A 25,063-nucleotide genomic window follows, 5' to 3' on the forward strand; every position below is an offset into this window, starting at 1 on the left:
TTGAGTTCAGACAATCAGTTTCTCTCTCTCTCTCTCTCTCTCTCACTAATGACATAGAATAAGAATTAAATGTTAAAAATAATATTGTAATTCATAATAAACATAAACTTGAGTTACTATTACATAGAGTATTTGTATTTAACTACAAATCAGGAGGTTCATGCCATTAGCACCCAAAATATAAAAATGAAACTAACTTAACATGAGGTTCGTTGATGCAGAATTACCATTCTAATTTCAATTTTATAATAAGGTTAGAGAATTAATAATAAACAAACATTAACATAAAAATAAAATCAGTTTCATACAAAAGTCTAAATACTCTCTTGATATGATTATTGATTTCTTTGAACATGGTACAATCTTGAAACAGTCATGTTGTTCCCAATCAGCACCAAGAGTAACTAATATGGTTATATCCAAAATCATTCTTTATAGACTAGAGGTAATAGACTATAAGGAATTATTAACTTTTTTATAGTACTTATTATATATAGTACAATGTACTACTACTCTGTNATATTATTACTTGATGCGATTTTTTGCATTTTTGGCTGCGTTTTAGTAGGGTATGCCATGAGAAATTCAGTATATTATTATTATTTTTTATTTTTAATTGTAATTTATTATTTATACCACGGAATGAGCCCGGAACGCCTACTAGGTGGCGTCCCGGGCTACTAGAATATAGAGCGAAATTATCTAATAATTTTAATCTTTGTTGTTGTTTTTTGCCAAGGTCCTATATTCTAGGACCTTAGTTTTTTGCCCGGGCTCATCTGCTTGTTTTTCTTATAAATATCAAAATAAAAAAGGAATTTATGAAATGAGATTATCATGATGCGTAGCAAGAAAGAAAAAGGCCTATAAATGAAATCATATTTATCAACACGCTATGTATTAAAGATTAATTAGCTAAATTTAATTTATTTTGAACGATCCGAGGGACTACATAAGTATCAAAAATTTTGTTTCTTTGAGATATTTTTCTTTTCACATAAAAGTTGATAAATGTCTCTCTTCTTTCTCTTTATCAAGTGTTCTTTTGCAATATCCAATGCATCTTTATTTACCTGATCGGATTTAATATCTAAATCACAATTCTTATCTAGAAGCATCTTGACGATTTTAGTAAAATAACTATCGACGGCACACATCAAAGGCGTAAATCCGTCTTCGTTCTGTTTGTTAATATTTACTTCGGGATGTTCCAGCAACACAGTGGCAACATCCACCAAGCCTCTTCCCGCTGCGATGTGCAAAGCCGTATCTCCACGAGGATCTTGAGCATTGACGTCACTTCCTTTCTCTAGTAATTTTGCAACTAGTAACACCGAATTCTTTCTGGCGGCGTGATGAAGTGCGGTGCATTCGTATCTATCTCTTATCCCGAGATCGACGTCGTGTTTCAAAATAGCTAATGCCATTTTATAATTTCCGTTATTTATAGCAGTTGCTAAAGGAGTTTCTCCCAGATGATTTCTAACGTTTACATCGGGTTTACCGGATAAAAATATTTCCACGGTTTCCACGTCGTCTTCCTTTCCTTTCGCTAATATATGTAACGGCGTGTTGCCCATTACGTCTTTTAAATTTATATTACATCTCGGAACCAATTCTTCTAATATCGCTTTGACCTTCTCAAGAGAGACGGTTTTTATGGTCCTAGATTCGAGATTTCTTGTTAATATATGCAAAGGAGAACTGCCTGTCAGTTTATCTTGAATGTTAAAATTTGCATTCCGGCATTCTAGAAATAATTGAATAATTTCTTGATTAAAATTCGTCGGACGCATACAAGCGTGCAAAGCCGTTGTTCCTTGATGATTACACCTATTTACGTCGGCATGAGCAATTAATAAAGTCCTCACGATTTTATCGAAACCCCTTTTAGTTGCCTCGATTAAAGGGATCTTTCGAGAATGAATTTCTTCCGCGTTAGGATCCATCCCGTTATCTAACATTCTACGTACTTTTTCCTCGTCATTCTTACAAATGGCTTTATGAAAAATTCCTACATCAGGATCTTCTTCTGCCGCGCTACATTTTTTCTGTATTGATGTCAGAAGCGATCGATATTTCTTTTTTGAAGAATTAGCTCGAGTATCATTCAGATCGACCAACGATCTCGCAGAACAAACTGAATTACGTGTCTCGGACTTCATCGTTTGGTCCGATGTTATTTCTTTAACTTTTATACTCGACATGATTAGGACCTTTCGTATATTCGATAATCGATCAAACTGAAACGAACGGCTTGTCAATCGCTAATGTTTCGAAACAATTCTCAGCCTATAACAATGAGTAAGTTGCGCAGAATTATTTATTTCAAAAATATTTTACTAAATCTTAATCAGTCTGGAATATGGCAGATCAAAATATCCACTCATAATGCTATAAGAGGGGGATTTATTTAGAGTAAGCTCTGGAAAATGAAATTTGTCAATTTATGAGATTACTTTTCGCCTTATAAGCACAGTTGTATTAGGTGCATCCTAATTTTCATATAAATTTTAGGTACAAAAAAGAGCATCTTATAAGGCGAAAAATACGTTAATAAAATGAATCGCGTTCGTAACGCAATCATACAATTTGTGAAAGTTAATAAGAATTTTACAAATGTTTATAGATCAATGTATCAAGTAGGACTCTGATTTTCCTTCGGCACAATGAGAATAAGCGATTTCTACACAATTTCTAAACAAATATTTTCAATAAATTATTTAATTATTTAAACGGCGTGATCAGACCAAATCAAATGGTGGTTTATGCAGAAAACTGACGAATTAACAATAGACGAATTAACTGAAACATGCAATACTTTGATCGCTACGAAACAATAGTCATTAAACAATATAATGATTTTTTGCTATCTGTGGATGTGTTTTGGCATCAATGTTTAATACCGATGTTCTTGCACTTCATAAAGCTGAATAAACCTTAACTTTGTTAAATTTTGAAATAGCATAGTATAGGTTTTTGGAAGAGATACTGAAGATAAGAATTATAAAATTTGATAGATTCCGCTTAATTGGGCCACATCGGGGAATAGATCATTTGGCCCATTTATGCGGACTTTATCCCGGTAAGCTGAAAAAACACTTTTCCCGTAGTCTACTGTAATAATGTTAAACACAAAAAGAGAGATCTACTGGAAGATTAATTAATTTTAAAAAATGTTTATTTTTATTACAATCTTTGAAAAACATTGGAAGTAAATGTAAGCAAGCACGGAGAGAGAAAACGCTACCACTTGCCTGCAAGGCGTAGTGTGGTTATTTCAAATTTTTAAATAAATGATACCGCTAGATAGATTCGTAGAGCCCTAAAAATAGCAACCAGAGAAATCATAAGATAAAGCGTTCTTAATTTTTCAACAGTCCAATTTGGCAACCTTTGGCAATTGCTTTTTGCTTGAAATACGTCTAATGCAAGCAGCTAGACCCACCAGTGACCAAGCGGTTCCGTTCCCTGAACACTGGGAATTCGGTCGTGGGTTCGCGTTTCGCCAGGACGGCTGGCCACGTGGAGTTTTCTGGGTTTTCGCCACGTTTGTAACGCCTGATAGGGATTAGTTACCCTTAAAAGACCTCCCGGAAGGCATTATTCCCCGCGTAACGACCATCATAAACGCATACGATTACTATTACATGACAATTACGTCACACTTTACCACGGGGCGATATAGCGGAACACCATTCATATACATTTTATTACACGGAGAATTAGCATCAATACATTTAAAAATCAATAAACAATTCTAAGTTTACTATTCTCAGGAAATAATGAAGCAATAAACTTTAATATATTGAATAAAATGGAAACATGGAAATAATCTTTTATCTACGAATATAGCAATGAAAATAAATTTGAATAAAAACTTTAAAATATTTTCTTTCGTGGAACACTCGAGGTAGGTTTGCGGAACACTGGTTAAGAACCACTGTCCTAAAAGCTCATGCAGTGGGTGCCGTCATTGGAAGCGGTGGAAGCGCCGCTTCCCTTGTTTTTCTAAAAAATAAATACATATTAATTTTAATTATATGAAAATAATCGTACAATATTTTATTATAACCGCATTATGTATCTTATTACAAATTTCTATACTACATGTGAAAAAAAATAAGATTGCTATTGTATATTTGAATATAAGTGGCGGAGTGGAAGCACTGTATTGTCAGCTTCCAAACAGCCAGATTCGTGCATGCTCTTTACAGAGCATCAACCTCACCCGGTTTAGCTGGTGGAAGCCTAGGACCTCGAGTGGATGCTACACGTATACCGCATCCAATTCTATCCAGGACCGGTTCTGGGCTGTTAGCCGCCTGCCCGCTAGATATTTGGCCGCCTTCGCCCGATTATGTGAATCATGAGTAGATTTATAACTTAACCCAACCGATAAGAATTTACTGGTATGTTTTTATGATAGTTCTGTATAGTTGACAGAAGTTAAAAAAATTCATTAAAATATTTGATATATTTATTCTGCTCTCTCATCTTGTATTACTTATGGATTTCAATGTTAAACCAGTGATATTACGATTTCGTACGTCCCATCTTTAAGGGGATGTAGAAAAAAACGTGTACAATTCTTGTACAATGTTAAAAAATTAACTGTTACTTTGGTAGCATCATTTACAACTAAATTTAGTGAATGAGAGAGATGCACGAGGTACAGAAAAAGCTCTAGAATTTATTTTCCTTAAATTTGCTATTTATGTATCCGTTGTCATAAAAATTTGTCTTTCCACTTTTTTCCTGAGACTACAAATATTCGAGTACAAAGTAACCGGTTTCAACTTATTTCTACTTAAGAAATAGTTAAATCCACCATACTCAAACTTTTTTTCTCTCGGGCCACATACACAAGATAGCTATTACACGCGGCCGCAACATAACAATTATAATAAAAAACTTACTTAATTTCTCACTTACCCTAGAAATTTAGTGAGACTATTGATATTGCGAACATTTTTTCACAATTTCATTTAAATCTTTTTTTTTTTTTTAATACTCTTTCCTCCCTGTGGGCACTAAGAGGGCCTCTTATAGCAGGCACCATTGTGGGCCTGGCCGAACCCAGGCCCACAATGGTGCGACCGGGTGGTGAGGGACGGAGCCCGACATATCCGAACGGACCACTCCCCGAAAAATTCCTGGGGGATTCCCTGACCCGACCGGATTCGATTCAGAGCGGTAGGCTGCCACCTTGACCGCTCGGCTGTCAATTCATTTAAATCAGGTTTGTAACTGCTGCATGCTACTCGTAAAACGGCATCCAGGTGTGAATCAGTAAGCCAGTTTTTATATATGTTCTTTGCATATTTAATTTTGTGTCTGACGTTTCACATAGATACGTTGATGCAAACAACGTAAGTAAAATTTGAGCACATTTTTTACAGTCTTATATTGATCGGGCACTACTTTCCAGAAGTGGTAATTAATTCCAGAAGTCAGCGTAATTAATTTTCCGCTCTCTTTCACGTCCGGGCAACTCACAAAAGCACAGTGGGCACCAGGTTGAGTATGGTGGAGTTAAATAATCAAGAGATTAGGGAATTAGGGAGATAAATAAAACCCTGCTGAAAGAGCCGGAATATTACTTAAAAGCTTAACCGACCCAATCTCTAGCCGAGTACAGTGGGGAACTGATTTATTCGTAATATTAGACGTAATATAAACAGAAATTTTTCCAGTTCAACGAGAGTGACCGAAAAGTTGTAAATTTTGGAAACTTCCGTGGACACCTGGTCCTAAAACGAATTAGTTAGAAAACAAATGACTATTAAGTTTAACATATTTAGATTTTTACAGCTATAGTGAGAAACGTTTAAAATTTACAACACCCCTGTCGCGTCCTTTGAGATATACTAGTGATGCGACTAAAGAGGCATTTGACGTTAATCCGGTATGGGCACCCTCAGGATTTGTCAGCCTGCGTGCATGCACGCAGGCTGACAAATCGCACCGTACACCTAGCAGGACTGTTTCTCCACTCGTAGAGAGCTATTTGACTAAGTAGTTAAGATTTAAAAAGTAAAGAAGATTTTATGTTATTTTTCTGTACAGTACGTTTCTTTACAAAGCTATATTTAATTATAATATTGTTTAAAAGTATATTCATACAATTGAAGAATATTTTGTACCAGGTATGTATATCCACCACACATTTTATCTCACCAAGTAAGTTTTTATAATTTTATTTTTAATTTTAGCCCTTATATCGTGGCTAGCGATTCAGAATGTAATTGCGATATTTAAAATTTATTTTAAAAAAGCTTTGGCTCAAAATCATACAATGAAAAAGAATACATTATTAAAAGAGAAAGGCCAATGCCTAAGTTAAATATAAACATTTCAATAAAAAAAATTTTCCGACATTTTCACGATAAAATGGCTTTGTGGATGCATAAAAATGCAAAAATTTTGTTGGCTTGCTATTTTCAAATGAAATTAGTGTGTGGAATAAGAATGGCTTTGACAATTTAGCTGGCAAAAGACACGAAAAATCGTCGATTCTTTCGTATTTGAAGCAATTTGGAAATCGAAGCGGAATAGAATTTAACATTAGTAAATAATATAAAGTAAATATTAAAAATTATAACGAGATAGTTACGGCAAATAGATATATTTAAATTAATAGATGTTATATGTTTTTATCAAAGCAAGATTCGGCATTTAGAGGGCATAGGGAATCTATTGAATCTAATAATAGAGGTAATTATATTGAACTTCTTTATTTATTAAATATGTCAGATAAATAATCCACTAAAAATACATTTAAAGAATTAACTGATTGCCCCTGGAAGTCGGCTTCTTACAGAAACACAGCTTCCCTATCAACAAATGTCACGACACGCCACTGAGCTCATGCCCAACTACTTGATACAAGACAAGACAAGCAGCTAAGCAACCAACCAATAAATTTACAAAAATCATCTGGAAGAATAGTTACTAATAAAATATTTTTGAAATGAACGGATTATGCCATTGATTTGCTTAGCTGCTTGCCAGTCTCTTTCAGGAACCTTCTGTAGTATATCCAGTTCTGCTTCTGGAACTGGAACTGTTGAACTAGACGGTTCCTCATCGGTTTTATATAAGTTATATAATATAATGTTTCTCTCTGCTCCAAATTATTCTTGCTTAACTCGGTTTGATTTGAGTTTTTTATTCATATATGGCAACTTGACACATGGGCGATCTGCTGAGGGGAGAATGCCTCCCGGAATCTTTTATGGAAAACTGCCCCTATTTAGGTGTTACTAACGTGTAAACCCAGAAAACTCTATGTGGACAACCCGTTGGCGAGGCGCGAACCCACGACTAATGTTTTATCCACTCGGTCTCTGAGAAAAATATAGACTACCATGAAACCTAGACACCTTATCCCTGTCTTCATCTATCTTATTAGTCTAAACCCTTTGTCCGATCTGCACCAAATTTTTCATGTTCATTCTCTGAGACCCCGAGGGAAATATGACTTCCATGAATCTGCACGCCCTACTCTTCCTCCGATTTGGTTACCTTGACACTTCGTAAGTTTTCATTTTGTTTAGCGGGCAATGTTGCACATATCTGCTAGTTACTAATAGTAATAAAATAAACAATTATGAACTCTAATAAAAATACAAATTTTAAAAATATCGGTATAAATTTAATACACACTAAACTAATTTAATTATTCCTAAAAAACTCGTAAACATTTTCATTTAGTTCGAGTATACAAATCCGGATAGAGTTCAGTTCCTTCATTTCATTTCATGCTCGATAGAGGAGTGCTGTAGCCTAATTTGCTTTTCACTCCGGAAGAACAGAGGGGAAGATCGTTCAGCGACCGAAGAGGCGGCCTTATCGAAGACGACCAATCCGAGGAAGACAGAAGAGAGGTCACGAAGCGACCAAAGCCGGCCTTATAGGAGACGGCCCACGCGAGGGGGACAGAATGCCTTCCGGAAGGACCTTAAGGGGAAGCTGGCCCCTATTCAGGTGTCATCGGCAAGGAGGAAACCCTGAAAAACTCCCGCTGCGAGTTCAGTTCCGTAAAAAGCAGTGTTCTAAGTACAAAACGAAGAACGCGTTAGTAGTTTCTACCAGGAACTACCATTTCTACATACGGTCGAATGGTTAAAGTGGCAGCCTACCACTCTGGGGGACCCGGGATCGAATCCGAACGGGTTGAAAAATTCCCAGGAATTTTTCGGGGTGGTCAGTCCGAATATGTCTGACCCCATCTCTCACCACCCGGCTACCCCATTGTGGCCGGGTGGTGAGGCCTGGCCGAACCCATAATGACCCTGCTAAAAAGAGGCCCCCTTAGTGCCCACAGGGTGGAGAGTAAAGAAAAAAAAATAAAACCCATCTACAGGTAATCCCCGTATAACACGGCACTTCTATAGCACGGATTGACTCTAACACAGTTCCGGAATTGGGTAAAACCCTCGTACTGTACAACATGAAATGTAATAAAGGGTGCGTTCTTTTATACCTCCGCGCAAGCATTCTAATTTTTTCGTGGCTACTTTGAATACTCTTTCAACAAATAATCCATTTAATGGTTAAATTTTACAATTGGGACCCTTCTTTCGCCTCTAAAAGCTATTTTAGAATTATAAATTCTTCCATCACGATACTATCGATAGTATCGTATAGCGCTGCCATCTTTCTTTCTTTCACTGTCATTCCTAAATGCCTACAAACAGCAGCGCACTCCCGTTGTAGCGGAGACGCAGAGCGACCGCTATTAACGAACGCACCCAAAAACTGTTACCAGTTGATGGTACTCAAGCTGAGATCATCACATAGAATGAATAATCCTCTGATAAAATATTTACTTAAATAATAAATATTTTACCCATAAAAAATGAATAATAAATCCGATTTAAAGGATTTAATTTGGGTAAACGGACCAGATGAAGAAGACACTAAAATCAATTTTTCTCTCTTCCAACCTAACTTTTTAGGTCTAGCAAATTCAAGAAATATATAGAGAATTTTCTACTTTAAAACTATTCTACAGCTTAATTTGGAATAACTGACATAATTGCAACTAGAGGCACAGTCTAGTTTGCGTTCAATCACGATCATCAATGTCCCAAATAAACGGAATTTACTGTGTATATACAGTATATAAATAATAGGGGTCCAGGACGAATGGCGCCCTGAAATGGGGTACAAAAAAAAACCATTTTCATTCTGAAATTCTAAATTTTAAACTTAAAAATGAACCATTTCTATCTTATTATTATTATTATTTTTTTTTTTTTCAAAGAAAAAAGAAAAAAAAAGTCCAGATATAGTCTTGCATAGGGTACACGAAAAGATAGTAACATCATTGTATACGCCAGGGATGGCCAACACGTAGACACGATGAACAATGCAAATGAATGTTAACGCATGCGCATATAAAAATCCTAAAATTGCCCATATTCATAGTCGCCCGCAGACTATATTTTACCAAAAAAGTAGCGCCTAAGGGATAAAAGTTTGGCCACACCTGGTATACGCCATAACTAGATTTTTCCGAGTGGAGAAATGTCTCACACGCAAGTTTCAACGATTAACAAAGTCGAAGAGAACTCGATCCTTTAATTTCTTAATATCTATACTCTGAAAACAAAGGTGATATGGTTTTTCAAAGGTATCAAATATGTACCCGCATCTCTTCCATCGTGGCTGTTGCCAAATCTTCTAGGTTTGTTAACTTCTCTATTATTCGTTTATCTTGATTCATTAAGTCTTGTAAAAAATTTTATTTATGTAATATTTTTTATGCTAATGGTTAAATATACAAAAATAACGTGAAGTACACTTTACACATATGTAATGAAAATAAAAAATATCAAACCATTTAATTACAAATCATTTATTGATTTTATCAAAAATATTTTTGATACAACCGATTATCTAAAACAATTTTAACAAGACTGGGAGATGCTCAAATAAAATTTTTGATATGCCAGTCTGCAACATTGCAAATATATCAGTAATAAAACCTGTATTACATATTTTAGAGATTTAACATTTTTTCCCAAGAGTTTGAAATGCTCAATCTTTTTAAATATATTTAGATACAAATAGTCAAAAACAATGTATCCAAAAAAACAAACACTCTCCTTAATCAACTGGACAAGTTTATTCTAATATTATCAACAATTTGTATTTTTCTTTACTCAAACAAAATATTTGAAACATACATCACTATGTTAACAGAAATTATATCTCCAAAAGAATCCAACAAAACATTTAATACTCTCATTTTCATAACATTTCATGAATAATAAAATAAACAACCGTACAAAAAAAATCTTTAATCTTCACATAATTATCACAATACTAAGAGACGTCTAATTTAAACTGTTTCTGAAAATTGCTATCCCAATAGCTGTGGATTGTATAGCAAGTGAATGTAAAAAACTATCAAATTCTACTGTTTCTATGATAATAAATATTCAAATGTGTAAATGTGGCCTCTTCGGTTTTTGGAGGTATGTTTAAACAGGAATTTGATTAAATTTACATTCATTTGTGGTACAGATAACTATTTTTATTTTTCAAATACTTCTGTAATAAAATAACATTTCAATTTCATCTGAATATCTAAAATGTTTTAAAGTTTCAAGCCATTGAGCAAAAATACAAGGTTTTTAACATTTGTTTATTGTTTCCTCTTAAGTGAAAACATTATAAATGGTGTTATTGCTACCTGATTTAGTGCTTTACCTATGGCCTCCATAAATCTAAAATAAAATCAAGCTGAAACATTATTTGGCAGCCATTAAGCAAAATACCATGTTGAATAATACACCATTTTTCTAACAAACTTCGACAACAATTAGTGAACAGATATGACTTAAGTCCTCCTTTGTAAAGGACTACAAATAACAAATTACAATATATTATTTACAATCAAATATTAGTAGGCATTTAAAATGTTGCACCAATCGTGAAGTCACATAGTTGGAAGAAGCAAGTTTACACAATCAGAATATCTGATGGTTTTCTTAATTCCTATCTAATGGAAATTTGAAAAAGAGTGAGTGAGAAAAGAGACTATGTCTCAGATATATACATAGAACTGTTAAAACTGAAAGATAGTCCTCTTCTTTTAGTGTGAATCAATAAATATTTATTTTCTTATTTAAGTTTGGTTTGACCAACTGTATAGTGTTAATAAAATGAATATTTCTATACAATATGAAAATTATTTTAAAGAATATCAAATTTACCTTTCTCTGGTATTGTATTGATATGCATTTTCTAGATATTATAAACACTTAACAATCATTAACGTGTTGGCAAGTACATAAATTTTCTGTTTGGCATTCGACGTCTTTGAAATCTAAACTACTTCCAGCCTGTGTGCCTTTTTCACACCTGATTCTTTCTTTAAAATTAAATTCCGTCTCCTTCTCTTCCAAAATAACTTCAGGTACTAGTAGTTCGTGGAGATTTTCCGACAATATGTTATCATGAGATGAATTCTCTGATGTGAAAGAATATTTGCCCACTTTTGTGTCGTGAACAACTCTTTTGAGCCTAAGTGCTTCTTCTAACAGTTTCTCACTTGAAGCATTTCCTATCATGAATCTAGAAAATTTTTCTACAGCTTTTGATTGTCTATAAGGTGATATTTTATTTATTGCTGTCAGATCTTCGGATTTTATCTGATTGAATTCGTCACCAGAGACTGGCCTTTCAATTTTTCTTGTCCTTGAATTACGATGACCACGTCCTCTTCTAATATCTTTTACACCCCAATTGAATACAGATGGCACAGCATTTGTTTTTAACCTTGCTCTTTCACCTACATAATTTAAACAATTTTTAAAGTTGTTCTTACTTATAATTTAATAAAAATTTGTTAAACAAAATTTTTTTTTATTATAATTTACACACCCACAGATTTTTATATCTTACTAAAAATACTGAAATATATCTGAAAAAAATTCACTCGATAAATATATAAAATCGGCTATAAAGATTCAGTAGTGTAATAGTTAACTGATGTATTAACATTCAAATCTAATTTAAATAAATTAAATGTTCATTCAAAACAGGAAATATGCAATTCAGAAATCAAGAATAATAGCATACAATAGAAATTAACACTGTCTAGAAAAAATAGACTTATGTTAGTTTCACTATTATTATCTGTTATTATTATTGTTATAGCATTATGTCAATATCACACAATATAAATATTTAACAGAATTTGAGAACAAAAATGGTTATGCAAATTTATAGAATTCAAATTCATAAGAATATTAGAGATTCAATCATTAATTGTTATAATTACATGCAGTATGTATAAGATAAAAGTTTATATTAACAAGAAAAATAAACTGCAAATGAAAACAAATTTTTCTTCTTAAATTTTTCCATACTTTCATCAAACATTTAGATTTTTGTCATATTATATTTTGTTGAACAAATTTCATATTTAATAAAACTAATACTTCTAAAATGAAGTCACATAACCTATACCTTTGAAGTTACTGTTGAAATCATGCCACTTAATTTGTATGCAGCTTAAAAGGTATCATCTCATATTTCATTTTTTTCCTATTGCTTTCCCAGCTGTTATGTATACAAAACAAGGGAAAGTATTGGAATCATATCAAATTTGACTCTCTGGATTGTTTGCAAATCTACATGTGTTGAGAACATGTCTTGAACCTTAGAGTAAAAAAAAAAAAAATTCTATTTCCATGGATATGGTACAATTTTTTCATAATTTTCTTCTATTTCACTTAATATATAACAATTAATATTCATTTAATATCTCAAGATTGGATAATGATTAATTAAGAAAAAAAATCTGGCATGGTTGCCTGTGTATAAGAGACATTAATGCTATTAAATTTTTGTGGTTAAAGTTTGAGGAGCAGAGAGATACAGGGATTAAATTTAATGAAAATTTTATTCATTATTAGCATTTAAATTCTTTATAGAACTCGTCACTACTCTCAAAGTTAAGCTAAGCTTTTTGCCATTTTATAAACATTATATAAAAATTACTTTTTAAATAAAATTTCATAATAGACAGGAAAGTTATGCAATTCATTGCTAGATTTTTTTTCTTTCCTTTTTTCCTTTTACAATTTGTTGTTCATTTAATTATATATTAAGTGAAATAGAAGAAAATTATGAAAAAATTGTACCATATCCACTCTTCACGGATGCTTCATAGATGAATTTTGAGTACAGTATTTACTGATTTTTTTGGATGTTTGTGTTTTATGTTGGGGATGTTTGGAATGGAAATGTCTATGATGTAAGTTTGTTATGTCTGTGAATATTGCTCTGTCATAATAGACTTATGTTAGTTTGAATGTTGTTTTGTATGTCTGCAGTATGTACTTGTCATATGTATGGTTGTTGGGATGTAATAGTTTGTGTGCAAGTTTTTGATGTATTATGTTTGCTATTTGCTTATTCTGATATAAGTCAGTTTGAGCTAAAAGCTTGCAACTTACAAGATAGGCTGTATAGTTTTGTGCATAATGTATCATTTCCTAGCAGTGTTTTTAAAAATGTTATCCCAGTAGTTTTTTGTATATATGATCTATACAGTTTCTCAAACAGGATCCTGGTTGTTTTTTTATCCCGAGAAATCCTGCAAATTTGTTAAAAGTTCACTTTTTTCTAATTTTGTGTTAAGGTTGATGAAATTTTGCAAATAGAAAGTATAATTAACTCAAACTGTCAGAATACATTTGTATTTATTAATTTTAAACCTACTTATTAGTTAAAATTTTTGCTTGTTATGGCATGTCACAAATGGTCAGTAATCAATATGTAGCTTATTTGCGGCAAGACTCTGAAAATTCTTTATTTGTCAGAACCTGTAATATCTGGAATAATTGTGCTTATGCTGTCTTAATTTTTAACCATACCCAGTAACTTCAATAACTTTGTAACGCCAGGTTGTGAAAATTGAGCAAGGATACAAATGAGTACGAAGTATGCAAGTATAAAGTTTTTCTTCATAAACCTGAATATTAAAGACAAATGAACTGCCAAATTATTGGGCTATAAGCTTGATGTTTCTATTAAAGCAGCCAAGGTAGACAAATCAAGAATACTACAGAGTAAAGGAAGTACTACAATCTTGAAAACAAACTAGAAATCTTCAAGACTACAGGTGAAAAAACACATAACATCTGTCTTCTCTTAAATGCATTAAACACAATTCCACTCAGATCAATTGAATTGGAAAGGGAATTCTCAGTAGCAGGACTTTTTATTACTAAAATAAGAATTAGATTGAGTGATCGGAATATTGATCATCTTTGCTTTTTAAAATCTTATTATAAAAATTTACAATAATACTTTGTATTATGTTTTATTTAAAAATGAAAATTATCTTTTAAGATAGAAGTTTGATCTAAGTTCATTTTTTTTTTCAAATTTTCAACTGAATTGAAAGAATTTTTTTTTTGTTATGTGCAGTTTCCAGCAAACTTTAATAAATTTTTTCTGTTTGTAAAAATTTCTATGTAATTCAAAGGTAATTTTTAATATCTATCGTACACAGCATTATTAATATGATTTTGGATGTTGCAGAATGTATTAAATTACTTTAAAAAAATGAAAAAAAATTATGTCATTTGATTTCAAGATATTTTATGTATCTTAAAAATAACTAATTCTATCCCAGGATCCAGGGAAACAGTTCACTTTTTTCCTAAAATACCGGGAAATGAGAAAACCTAATGATCTAATCTATTATGGCAGTTATAAATTCTTCCATCTCTTCAAAGACACTCAAGTGAGTTTTGTCAAAATGATTCTGAATAAGATCATTAGGATGTCTACCATGGAGCTCCTCCAGACTCAAGACTGCATGATAGTATCTGTGTCTTTTGTGTATTGCATTGTATCCAGGTCAGGGTTACGTAAGTTTAATAATGCAAAGATTTTGGCTACAGTAGTTAGAGCTTTGTGGAATTGTGATGTTTCTTTTAAAGAGCTCTCATCTAAGAAATGATGTTATATGGATGATTTTCAATATGCTTTGTTAATGTTTATGTTTTCTCTTGGAGTTGTTCTAGTTCTTTGTGTGTCCAAAACATAATTCCAAATAAATATGCAAGTAATGAAGAAACAACATATGTGTTTATTGCTTTAAATGTATGCAGTTAGTAAAGTAAGTTCTTGACTTAAACATCTGTGATTATGACAATTGAAACTACTGTACTAAAAAATTATTTTTGAGTTCAGACAATCAGTTTCTCTCTCTCTCTCTCACTAATGACATAGAATAAGAATTAAATGTTAAAAATAATATTGTAATTCATAATAAACATAAACTTGAGTTACTATTACATAGAGTATTTGTATTTAACTACAAATCAGGAGGTTCATGCCATTAGCACCCAAAATATAAAAATGAAACTAACTTAACATGAGGTTCGTTGATGCAGAATTACCATTCTAATTTCAATTTTATAATAAGGTTAGAGAATTAATAATAAACAAACATTAACATAAAAATAAAATCAGTTTCATACAAAAGTCTAAATACTCTCTTGATATGATTATTGATTTCTTTGAACATGGTACAATCTTGAAACAGTCATGTTGTTCCCAATCAGCACCAAGAGTAACTAATATGGTTATATCCAAAATCATTCTTTATAGACTAGAGGTAATAGACTATAAGGAATTATTAACTTTTTTATAGTACTTATTATATATAGTACAATGTACTACTACTCTGTATTCTACTTTTTTACTACTAGTAATTTGTCTAGTAAGAAAAGCCAATATTGTAAGCCTATTATTATGATAAAGAGAATGAATATCTAAAGGTGCTGAAAGTTTTATCTAAAATCTTTCTACAAATTGTGTTTTTATTTCTCAGCCATTGCATTATAAAATTGGCTTTTCTTAGTTATCAAGTCATCTATAATCTAAGGTTGGCTAGTATGATGATATATGTTTATGTGAAACCTGGAAATCATATCCAAATATCATTATTTGTTTTAATGTATGTAATGAAATATGAGATGAAGTTCAGTGTTGAATTGTGTTTGTGTGCAAAAATACAATAACCATGATTGTGTGATGCTGTCAAATGTTTTCAATGTATACAATTTTGTCATGTGTAGGTTTCTATGTTTGTGCAATTGTCATAAAATGAGTGAATTTATGAGTTGTTCTGTTAGAATTTTGTATTGTCAAATATGTTGATATATTTTGTTTAAAATACACAGAGTGACTTTGTAGTGTGTTGGAAGGCATGTGACTGGTCTATACAGTCGACCCCCCTATAACGCGGTAGACACATTCCACTTTATAAGAATTTCACGTTGTAGGAATCCTTAAATACATGAGCCAATCACAACCCGGCATGTGTGCAGTTTATGGACTATGGCTGTTTGAAAGGTTTTCTTCCATAAAATTAATCGATTCTAGACTAATTTGACTCAACATTTCCAAAACACACATAATTTTTTGGGAATAATCTGTATAAACTATGCTATAAACAAAAAATTGTAGGATTACTTACTGAGTGTGCACCGTTCGACGATGCCATTGCTTAAGCTTGTTTTCATCGCCAAGCAGCGCACCAAACAGCGGGCACATTTTCTGATAAATTATTTTTCTGTGAAAAATTCGTTGAACTTTGGAGACATCATTAATACAAATAATTTTTATGGCCGTTGAATAAGAAATGTTTTTTTCACAAGAAATGTATAAAATTACAGTATTGTATTAGATTTACAGTACCTAATTTATATACTGTACAGACGATAATAAACTCAACTTACCCGCCTAAACTCTCCGTAGAGTGTAAGTAGTTCGGCAGCTCATCCACTATTGGTCCAGATTCGACCAATCATGTCGCGACATGAGTCGGCAATGACATTTTACCACATTTTACAAGTCTCTTTTAGCGTCTTTATATAAATATGGTCGCAATTTTATGAACCCGCGTTATAGGGGGTTGACTGTATTGTTTTAAGTTATAAAGTATTTCTTCTGTTGTAAAATATACCATGTATTTGAAACTAAATTTTAAGATTTTTTTTAATGGAAGAAAATTAAGATAATCTATTTTATTAAGTTCTATAAAGAAACAAAAATGAGAAAAAATGATACAAAAACCTTGGAATAAGTAATTTGCAGAAATATATTACCATGATTTTCTACATATACAATAACTGTTTTTAGTTGAATTATATTATCATCTTGAAGGTTTAAAAATTTAAAACGAATTTAAATTAAAAAATCATCACCAATAAAGCTCATTTGAACTTGTGATTGTTGAACAGTATAGCCAAAAATGTCTGCTGTTAGTGCATTACACACCACATGGTCTATTCTTAATAGCTGCTGATTTTTGTTTTAAATTGTGAATGTGAGATATTATTGATTATGAGCAGTATCTGTATTTCAGATAAGTAAAAATAGGTAAAAGAAAAAAATGTCTTAGAATCACGGAAAATGGTATCTGATATTGAAATTTTTACTTTTTTAAGAACTGAGAAATGAAGAGAATATAAGAGTATATGGAAATAAGAATTAAAAAGAAAATAGGAATGTGCTTATGGATTGTAGTATTACAGTAATTAGACCTACAGGACAATAAGCATAAATTCCCATATATGTATGCTAAAAATAATTTATGAGTAAGAAGGGAAATAGAATAATAATAATAATAATAATAATATAGAATTAGAATCAACAGAAATACAAAAGCAAAATTCTATTGTATAAAACAATTAAGAATAAAAATGTGCACTGTACATCTAGTTCAAAGATTTTTAAGAATTTTAAATTGAGCAGAAAGCTGATAGAAACACAATTTAATTATAATAAACTATAACAGCAACAAAGAGCAGTCTTCAAATAAGTATAAATTTACAAAACAGATAAATTATGGTGTTAGATAAGAATACATATTTGTAATTGTTGTCCTTTAATTTACACAGTAAAAAGTATAATTAAAATTCTAGACAACATAAGTAAAGGAATTAACTTTTAATATGATATGGTGATAACTGTCATTCAGAACATAAACCAAAAATAGAGAAAGCTATATAAACATTAGAAACATTGAAAACAAATTATGTCACAAGAATAAATGTGCTTAAGACTTAATAGTAACAAACAAGAAGAAAAATACTGAATGTAAGATTGAATTAAACATAAATAATGGAAAAATTTCAGTTATCTTGGAAGTATGGTATGTAATAAAAGAGAGATTTGAATAAAGATATAAATACTTGATACAAAACAAGCTGGGCATATGAAGAGCAATTTTAAAATGATTTACATAAAGATGTAAAAAGAAAAATGCTGAAGCATTATTAAATGCAGTCAATCTATAAAAATATGAAACTTAGACACTAACCTCTATAATCTAATTAATATCTGAAATATCAGAAAGATATGAGGAAATGAAATAGATTAGATTTGAATTAGAGCTATTTAGAACTGAATGTGATGCAGTTATAACTTTTTAGATGAAATAATTACAAAATAAATAGAGCATTGTAATGTGACCTTAAAGCTCCCTCCAGATTTGCCACTTCATAAAGCTTTACTGAGAAAAAAAAAATAGGAAGAGCCAGAAAAAAATGGTTACATCTAAAAGCGTTCTAATATTGAGGAAAATATACAAAACTAAACAGAATGGCACAAATTACATCTCATTACCAATCCATGAGGATAAATCTCTAGTTTTAGAGACTGATACAATCATGATGAATAGATAAAACAAAAAATAATAATGATGTCCTACTACTTTAATGTTGCAGTACAAAATTAAAAGATTTAAAGTGATTGTTGTTTGGAACATCAATGGCTTGTGATAAACACTACAGAACTGCAGCATTATCAAAGAAAAATAAAATTATAAAATAATGTCTCAATTTTTATAGTATTATACAGTATAATAATTATATAAATTATTTTAATGGTAAAAGTTACTTTTTTTTATACTGTTTTGATCAGAATGGTAAAACCAGTATTAATCAAAATAATATATGAAATAAAAATGATTCTATTAAGGCAGTTGCATGTCACACACCCTACTACAACAGCTATTTTTTTCTGACTGCTAAACAGTGAAATGTTGTATCTCACTCAGTGTTCTAGTTTGCTTGTTCAGCTGCTGTATCTTGTGATATGAAATGTTTGAAATGGCACTGAACTGTTTAACAGTGCTGATGCAAACAATGTGGCTACATGGAAAGAATTAGTTACTGAATCAGAGCATAAGTGCAAAGTACTCCAAGACCTGTAAAGATTATTATGAAAAAGACAAAAATTTTGAATCTTGAATTAATTTATTTTAATTAAATTTACAAGTATTTTATGAATGTAATATATATGCCAGACGTGGAGAAGGTGCTGAGTTACAGCTACTAACTTATAGTGAAATTAGGCATTCTAAGATAATTTTACAAGATAAAATAGAAATGTTATTCAAATTTGCATAAACAGATCATAAATTACACACAATTTGTGCAATTTATTGAAAATTTTGTAGATTAATTAACAGATATTAATACACAGCATATTTTATATAAATGGAATTCATTGAAACATGATAATAAGAGACAACAATCATCTTGCTTAGCTAATGAAATGTCAATAATATATAAATTATGATAATTCATTCACCAATTTTTGACTCAGGAAAAATTTTTATGGAAATAATACTTGAAACTATGCACATTAAACAATAAAGTATAAATTTTATTAAATATTTTATATGGTTAAACAAACTAAGTTATATTTGACTAACCATGTATATGTTTCACAAAACTTTAACACAAGATACATTTCAAGTTTAATAAAATACTGTATTACTTTTCCTAATGTATTTTCTAAACTTTTATGCAATAGTTTTTTAAAAATTAGTTTATAACAGTAATTGTCTTGTGATTATAAATTAAAATAAAAGCAAATACGTCGTAAGATCAACTGATTAAATTGAATATTTATATATAATATTTATATTGAATATTTATGTGTTATAAATATTATATATTTATAACACATCAGTTACTTGATTTTATATGTATAAAATCAAGTAACTGATGTGAAATATCACACAAGATTATTTACAAACTTAATTAGTGGTGCTCAAAAGCTAAGGAACAAATGCAAAAATTGGTATACCTATTTATAAAAGTAAAACAAACGTAAGAAAGTAAATATTTTATCTACTTTCTTAAGCTTGGTATACCAATACTTGTTGTAATAATAATTTACACACCAATTTAAAATGTATACATGAAATTTGCATAAAGTAATCTTATATGAAAACCAGATCAACATAAAAGCATTCACAAGTATGCATGCTTCATTTTGTACTGTTATACAAAATGTAAACATAATGAAGTTTTAAAAAAAATGATCTGAAAATATTATCCAACTGAAGAAATGAAATGAATAATAAGATCAAGGCTGGTAAAATCATACTAGCCTTGATTGTAAAAATTGGGGATAACCAAGAGTGTGACTATGCAGACGCAAGTGAGCGAGTTTTCTGAGTGAGCGAGAAGAGGTGATGATATTTCATATTCTCTGTTTCTCGCTCTCATTTATTACAACCGATGAGAGTGAGAATCATCATCACCTCTTCTCGCCACATTCTCTCTCACTTGGAAATTTCACTCACTTGCATCTGCATTGTTGCATCCTTAATTAAGCTACCCATGAAACCATTTTCAAACAAGCAATACACATCTAAAAGACTTATTTCTGGATATTTGACAGTCATATCAATAAGTAAGACTACTAAATGCCCTTAAATCAGAGGGTCACCAAACTTTTTTCACAGTGGGCCAGATAACTGACAGAATAACGAGTGTGAGCCATATAACTGTTTGTTCAATACAGCACATTGAATACACAAAAAATAAAGACAACTAACATATTTATTTGCCAATACAAAAACATGATGGCTACAGTAAGGTAATCACTTTTCTTAGAAACTTCATTGCAGGTACGGTACTTATACAAAAAGTGCTCTGATATACAAAGTTGCAAAAAGTTGCCAAATTTTTTATTTCACTGATTTATCTAAATATTATATTACTGTCAGATGCAAAAATCAGATTGGACCAATTTTTGCATTTTTACTTATACTTATTATAATTTTTTTACATAGTAAGTTTATCTACAATCTATGATATTTCCATATAAATAATTACATTTTAGCACAGTGCAGCAATGGGCTGGTTGAACTGACCTTGCGGATAGTAGTTTGGTGACCCATGCCTTAAACCAGTGTTTCTCAACAGGGCGTTTTTCCATGTTGAGGGGGTGATTAGTAACAATTTATATTTTGGGGGCGAAAAACAATTTTCTGGGCGATATAGAAAAACATTATATTAAGAATATTAGATATTTTATTCGTTATATCGTACAATAATTAAACAAATAACATTATACTAGTCACTAGTCTATTCAATGTAGTACAAATTTGGTGTTAACCTTGGCTAACGCCAAATTTGTACTGCATTGAATAGACTAGTCGGCATCGGAATTTTGAAGTGAAGGGGGCAATACTACGAATGGTTTTATTGAAGGGGCGATACTACGTAACGGTTTCATTGACGGGGGTGATANCATTATATTAAGAATAATTAGATATTTTATTCGTTATATCGTACAATAATTAAACAAATAACATTATACTAGTCACAAGTCTATTCAATGCAGTACGAATTTGGCGTTAGTCTTGGTCCTCGGCATCGGAATTTTGAAGTGAAGGGGGCGATAATAGGTAACAGTTTTATTGAAGGGGGCAACAATTCGTTAGAGGTTGAGAAACACTGCCTTAAATGAAAGATCTCACTGCATCCAAGGAAAGAGCTGTTTACTGGCAAATCATGTCTAGGTGGCTTCACAACAATAAACTTTATATAAGATAATCAGTTATGTCCCATATGGTTTCCTCCCAGAGAAAGACATTGCAACTGGATTCAATGATGGCCACTGTGCTTTTCATAGATAAATAATTTAGTTTTTAAACTGATTCTCAAATTAATATTGGTACAGAGAGAGCTAGAATTTATTATAGCATATAATAAATTTTATATTATGCAAAATATTTAAAATTTTTGAGTTGATGGCACAGTGGTGTATAGACTTGCACCATAACTGACAACAAATATATTTTCATTTCTTTTTAGTAGTAGTTTAACGAATATCAGATAATACAACGAAATCACAGAAACACACATTTGTGCATTTCTTGCAGCGAGTTCCCGACGACACATTAACCGACATCTAATCCAAAACATGCCAAGACACTATACATATCATCCGAAATAATCATAACATCCTATCGAAGGAACCAAACTTTATACATTACCTTTGATTATTAATTGCATATTAGCACATGTCATTAAATGTTCAACATAATTTTTCTTTCACACATACTTGCAATACTTTTATCAAAAATTTCATTAAAATACATTAGGAAAGTTTTGTATTTATATTTTTACATTTGTTATTTAATTTTTGAGCATTAATATACAGAATTTCAATGCAAATATAGAAAACTATAAACAACTATAAATATATTAGTCATAAAAAAATTAATACATTACAAACGACAAAAAATATTGAAAAATTACAAAAGAACAACTCAGTAAATATCACGTCATTAAAGAATGAAGTATCATGCGACGTTTAAAACAAAGTTAACTATAATTTGCAATTATCTCTACAAAATTAAAATAATGCATCATGTATTAATCAAACAAAGGAAATATAGAGTTAATGCACTAGAATGCAAAGCTGGTCAAACAAATAGAATGTTTTCATTTAGAATACAACAAATAGCTTAATCATTAAAAAGATTATCAAGTTTTTTGAAATCAATTTTTTATATAGTAAATTTCAATAAAATTTATTAACAATATATTTATAAATTTAATATATTCAACTAAGCCTAATTGAACTAATTACAATACTGTTACACAACAATATTGAGTTACCTAAATTATGAAATTATTATTGATTTAGGAGCACGAATCTTAAATAAGTATTGTAAATACGAATAATTTCATAAATTGAAAGAATTCTTCGACAAGGAAAATACTAAAAAATGCAAAGAGAAAATCATATAAAGTGTAAATATGTTGCAAATTTTAAGTGTAGCATATGATAGTGTTATTCAATTGGAGCGTAATTCGACTGAATCTTTTAGGTTAGAATTGAGAAATGAAATTCCTTTCCTAAAATACTAGAGAATGCAAGAAATATTTTTGATAATCTTACTGTAGAGGGCATTATATTCTTACCCAAGAGTGTATCTCTGTAATCGTCTGAGGTAAAATGTGCAGAGCAAACACGAGTATATTCGGTTATTGTAAAATAAGGTCCGGGATCTCTTCTTATAGCTTCAATCCATTTTCCCAGTAGAGACGGTTCCTTTGGAAATTTGTGAAACGAGTAGGGACGTCCGCGATTCGTACATCCTGGGACGCAACAAAATCCCGGCATATCTCCTGCGCCATTTGCAATCGACAGACAAACTATTTGGTCACCTAGGAGATTATGTCGTGACATCTGGTGGACGAAAATTCGTGCAGAAAATACTTTAATAGGAAATATTGTAATGAATTCTCGGATTTTTCGTGTCAAAATAGCAAAATACGTTTGCTTTCGTGTTAAATATAAAGTAAAAGAATATAGTTGTAATACTTGATATATGTTTATTTATTTCGTAAAGTGTACTGTACATTATTAAAATCTTTTCACTTTTATTGAAGTTTTGTTTACTAATTAATATTAATATCCGCATAGTTTTATAGATATAGTTTGCTGCAAACACAGATTAACCCACAGTTTAACATCCGGATGGGACATGGCTGTAGTAAAATTACGTGTAAAATTGGCTGCGCTCAAGGACTATATACTACAGTGTATGTAGTGTATAGTCCTTGAGCTGTGCTAAGCGCGCGCGGTATTGTGGATAATTCCTAGCGCAAAATGCGGTAAACTAGCGGGCGTATTCTAAATCTCAGTGCGCAGCCAGAACCTCTCAGCATCTCTGTTCAAAATCTCAGATAACTTCCGGTCGCTGTCATCGTGCTTCTGGCAAACTGCAAGCGTTTTTTTCGGTGCTCGATACGCCAGAAAACATGATGGCAGCCACCACGACACTCGTAAAAGCTCTATTTTGCGTTGACTATTTTGAATTTATTTGTTGATGAATAAACCCCGAATAAATTAAAATTCGGTTAGTACATTAATAGAATATTTTACTGTACTAGTATATTTACGTGAGACATCATATAATTTGTTTTAGTTGTTAAAGTGTAATCTTAAGATTGATTTATTTAAAACTCCTACGAAAATTTAGAAAATTATCCCTATTTCTCTTTTCGAAATATTCATTTTTCATTAAGCTATTCTCATTAAATAAGTTCAAAAATAAACTTAACGTAACGTGGAAGTTCATATCATTCGCCACTTTTCTTGTTTTTTTTTTTCCTCCCGAAATTCCCAGCAGTCAGCGTTTGTGTTCAATAGAAAACGCCAACAGTTGAGTCAAATACGACAGCATCTCACTGGATTGATGCTGAGATTTTGAATATGCCTAATGTTATTTCATGACCTGCATGCAGTTTTGAAATTTTAAAAGCAAATTAAAAGAAATTAAGCAAAAACGGAAAATGAAAATTATAACGCACACAAAAGAAGTATTTTCAATGGTTGTCAGATATAAACTGATAACCATTGAATCCGAGGAAAGAATCCTGATTTGTCATTTCACATCTTTCAATACCTTGAAAGAAATTCATTTCAGAACTGTAACTTTTCAAAAAATAAAGGTAAAGTGTGCTGTCTAAATTTTTAGTCATAGTGTTTATGTTGCTGTTATGACCTATGTCAGGGGTCGGCAGTTTGTCAAGTGAGAAGAGGCAAATTGTCATGAAAACAGGATAACAAAAGTACCAGAGCGCCGCATATTACTTTAAATGTGCGAAATACGACAGAGGCGCCTCTAGTGGCCGTTTTCGGCATAACGTTACACGGATGGACGGACACGCGTTCAATGGGTTATATATATAGATATGCTTCA

The 25,063-nt window shown here is 31.4% G+C and overlaps 2 protein-coding genes across 3 annotated transcripts; both read right to left on the minus strand.

The window, feature by feature from the left end:
* Positions 1-911: 911 nt before the first annotated feature.
* LOC111622450 (E3 ubiquitin-protein ligase MIB1-like) lies at positions 912-2,307 on the minus strand. The gene has a single exon (XM_023364820.1). The coding sequence runs from the start codon at positions 2,205-2,207 to the stop codon at positions 960-962; it is 1,248 nt and encodes a 415-aa protein (XP_023220588.1). The 5' UTR covers positions 2,208-2,307; the 3' UTR covers positions 912-959.
* A 7,573-nt stretch (positions 2,308-9,880) lies between these two features.
* Positions 9,881-23,638, minus strand: LOC111622460 (THAP domain-containing protein 1-like). 2 transcript variants are annotated; one of them, XM_023364834.1, is made up of 3 exons: positions 23,277-23,638; positions 11,229-11,806; positions 9,881-11,014 (listed from the first exon to the last, which is right to left on the minus strand). In XM_023364834.1, exons 1-2 carry the CDS (start codon positions 23,542-23,544, stop codon positions 11,277-11,279), a joined length of 798 nt encoding a protein of 265 aa, XP_023220602.1. In that variant the 5' UTR covers positions 23,545-23,638; the 3' UTR covers positions 9,881-11,014; positions 11,229-11,276. The 2 variants fall into 2 exon arrangements, with proteins under 2 accessions (XP_023220602.1, XP_023220601.1); XM_023364833.1 differs by having other exon boundaries at positions 9,881-11,806.
* Between the last annotated feature and the right edge of the window lie 1,425 nt (positions 23,639-25,063).

Source organism: Centruroides sculpturatus, unplaced genomic scaffold (genome assembly GCF_000671375.1).
Source record: "Centruroides sculpturatus isolate CEXI.00-Female unplaced genomic scaffold, Cexi_2.0 scaffold150, whole genome shotgun sequence".
Taxonomy (NCBI): domain Eukaryota; kingdom Metazoa; phylum Arthropoda; class Arachnida; order Scorpiones; family Buthidae; genus Centruroides; species Centruroides sculpturatus.

Coding starts and splice junctions, on each gene's coding strand:
- LOC111622450 (XM_023364820.1), bottom strand. CDS start 2,207: ATGTCGAGTATAAAAGTTAAAGAAATAACATCGGACCAAACGATGAAG.
- LOC111622460 (XM_023364834.1), bottom strand. CDS start 23,544: ATGTCACGACATAATCTCCTAGGTGACCAAATAGTTTGTCTGTCGATT. Junction 11,807..23,276: donor TTACAGAGATACACTCTTGG/GTAAGAATATAA, acceptor TAAATTATGTAG/GTGAAAGAGCAAGGTTAAAA.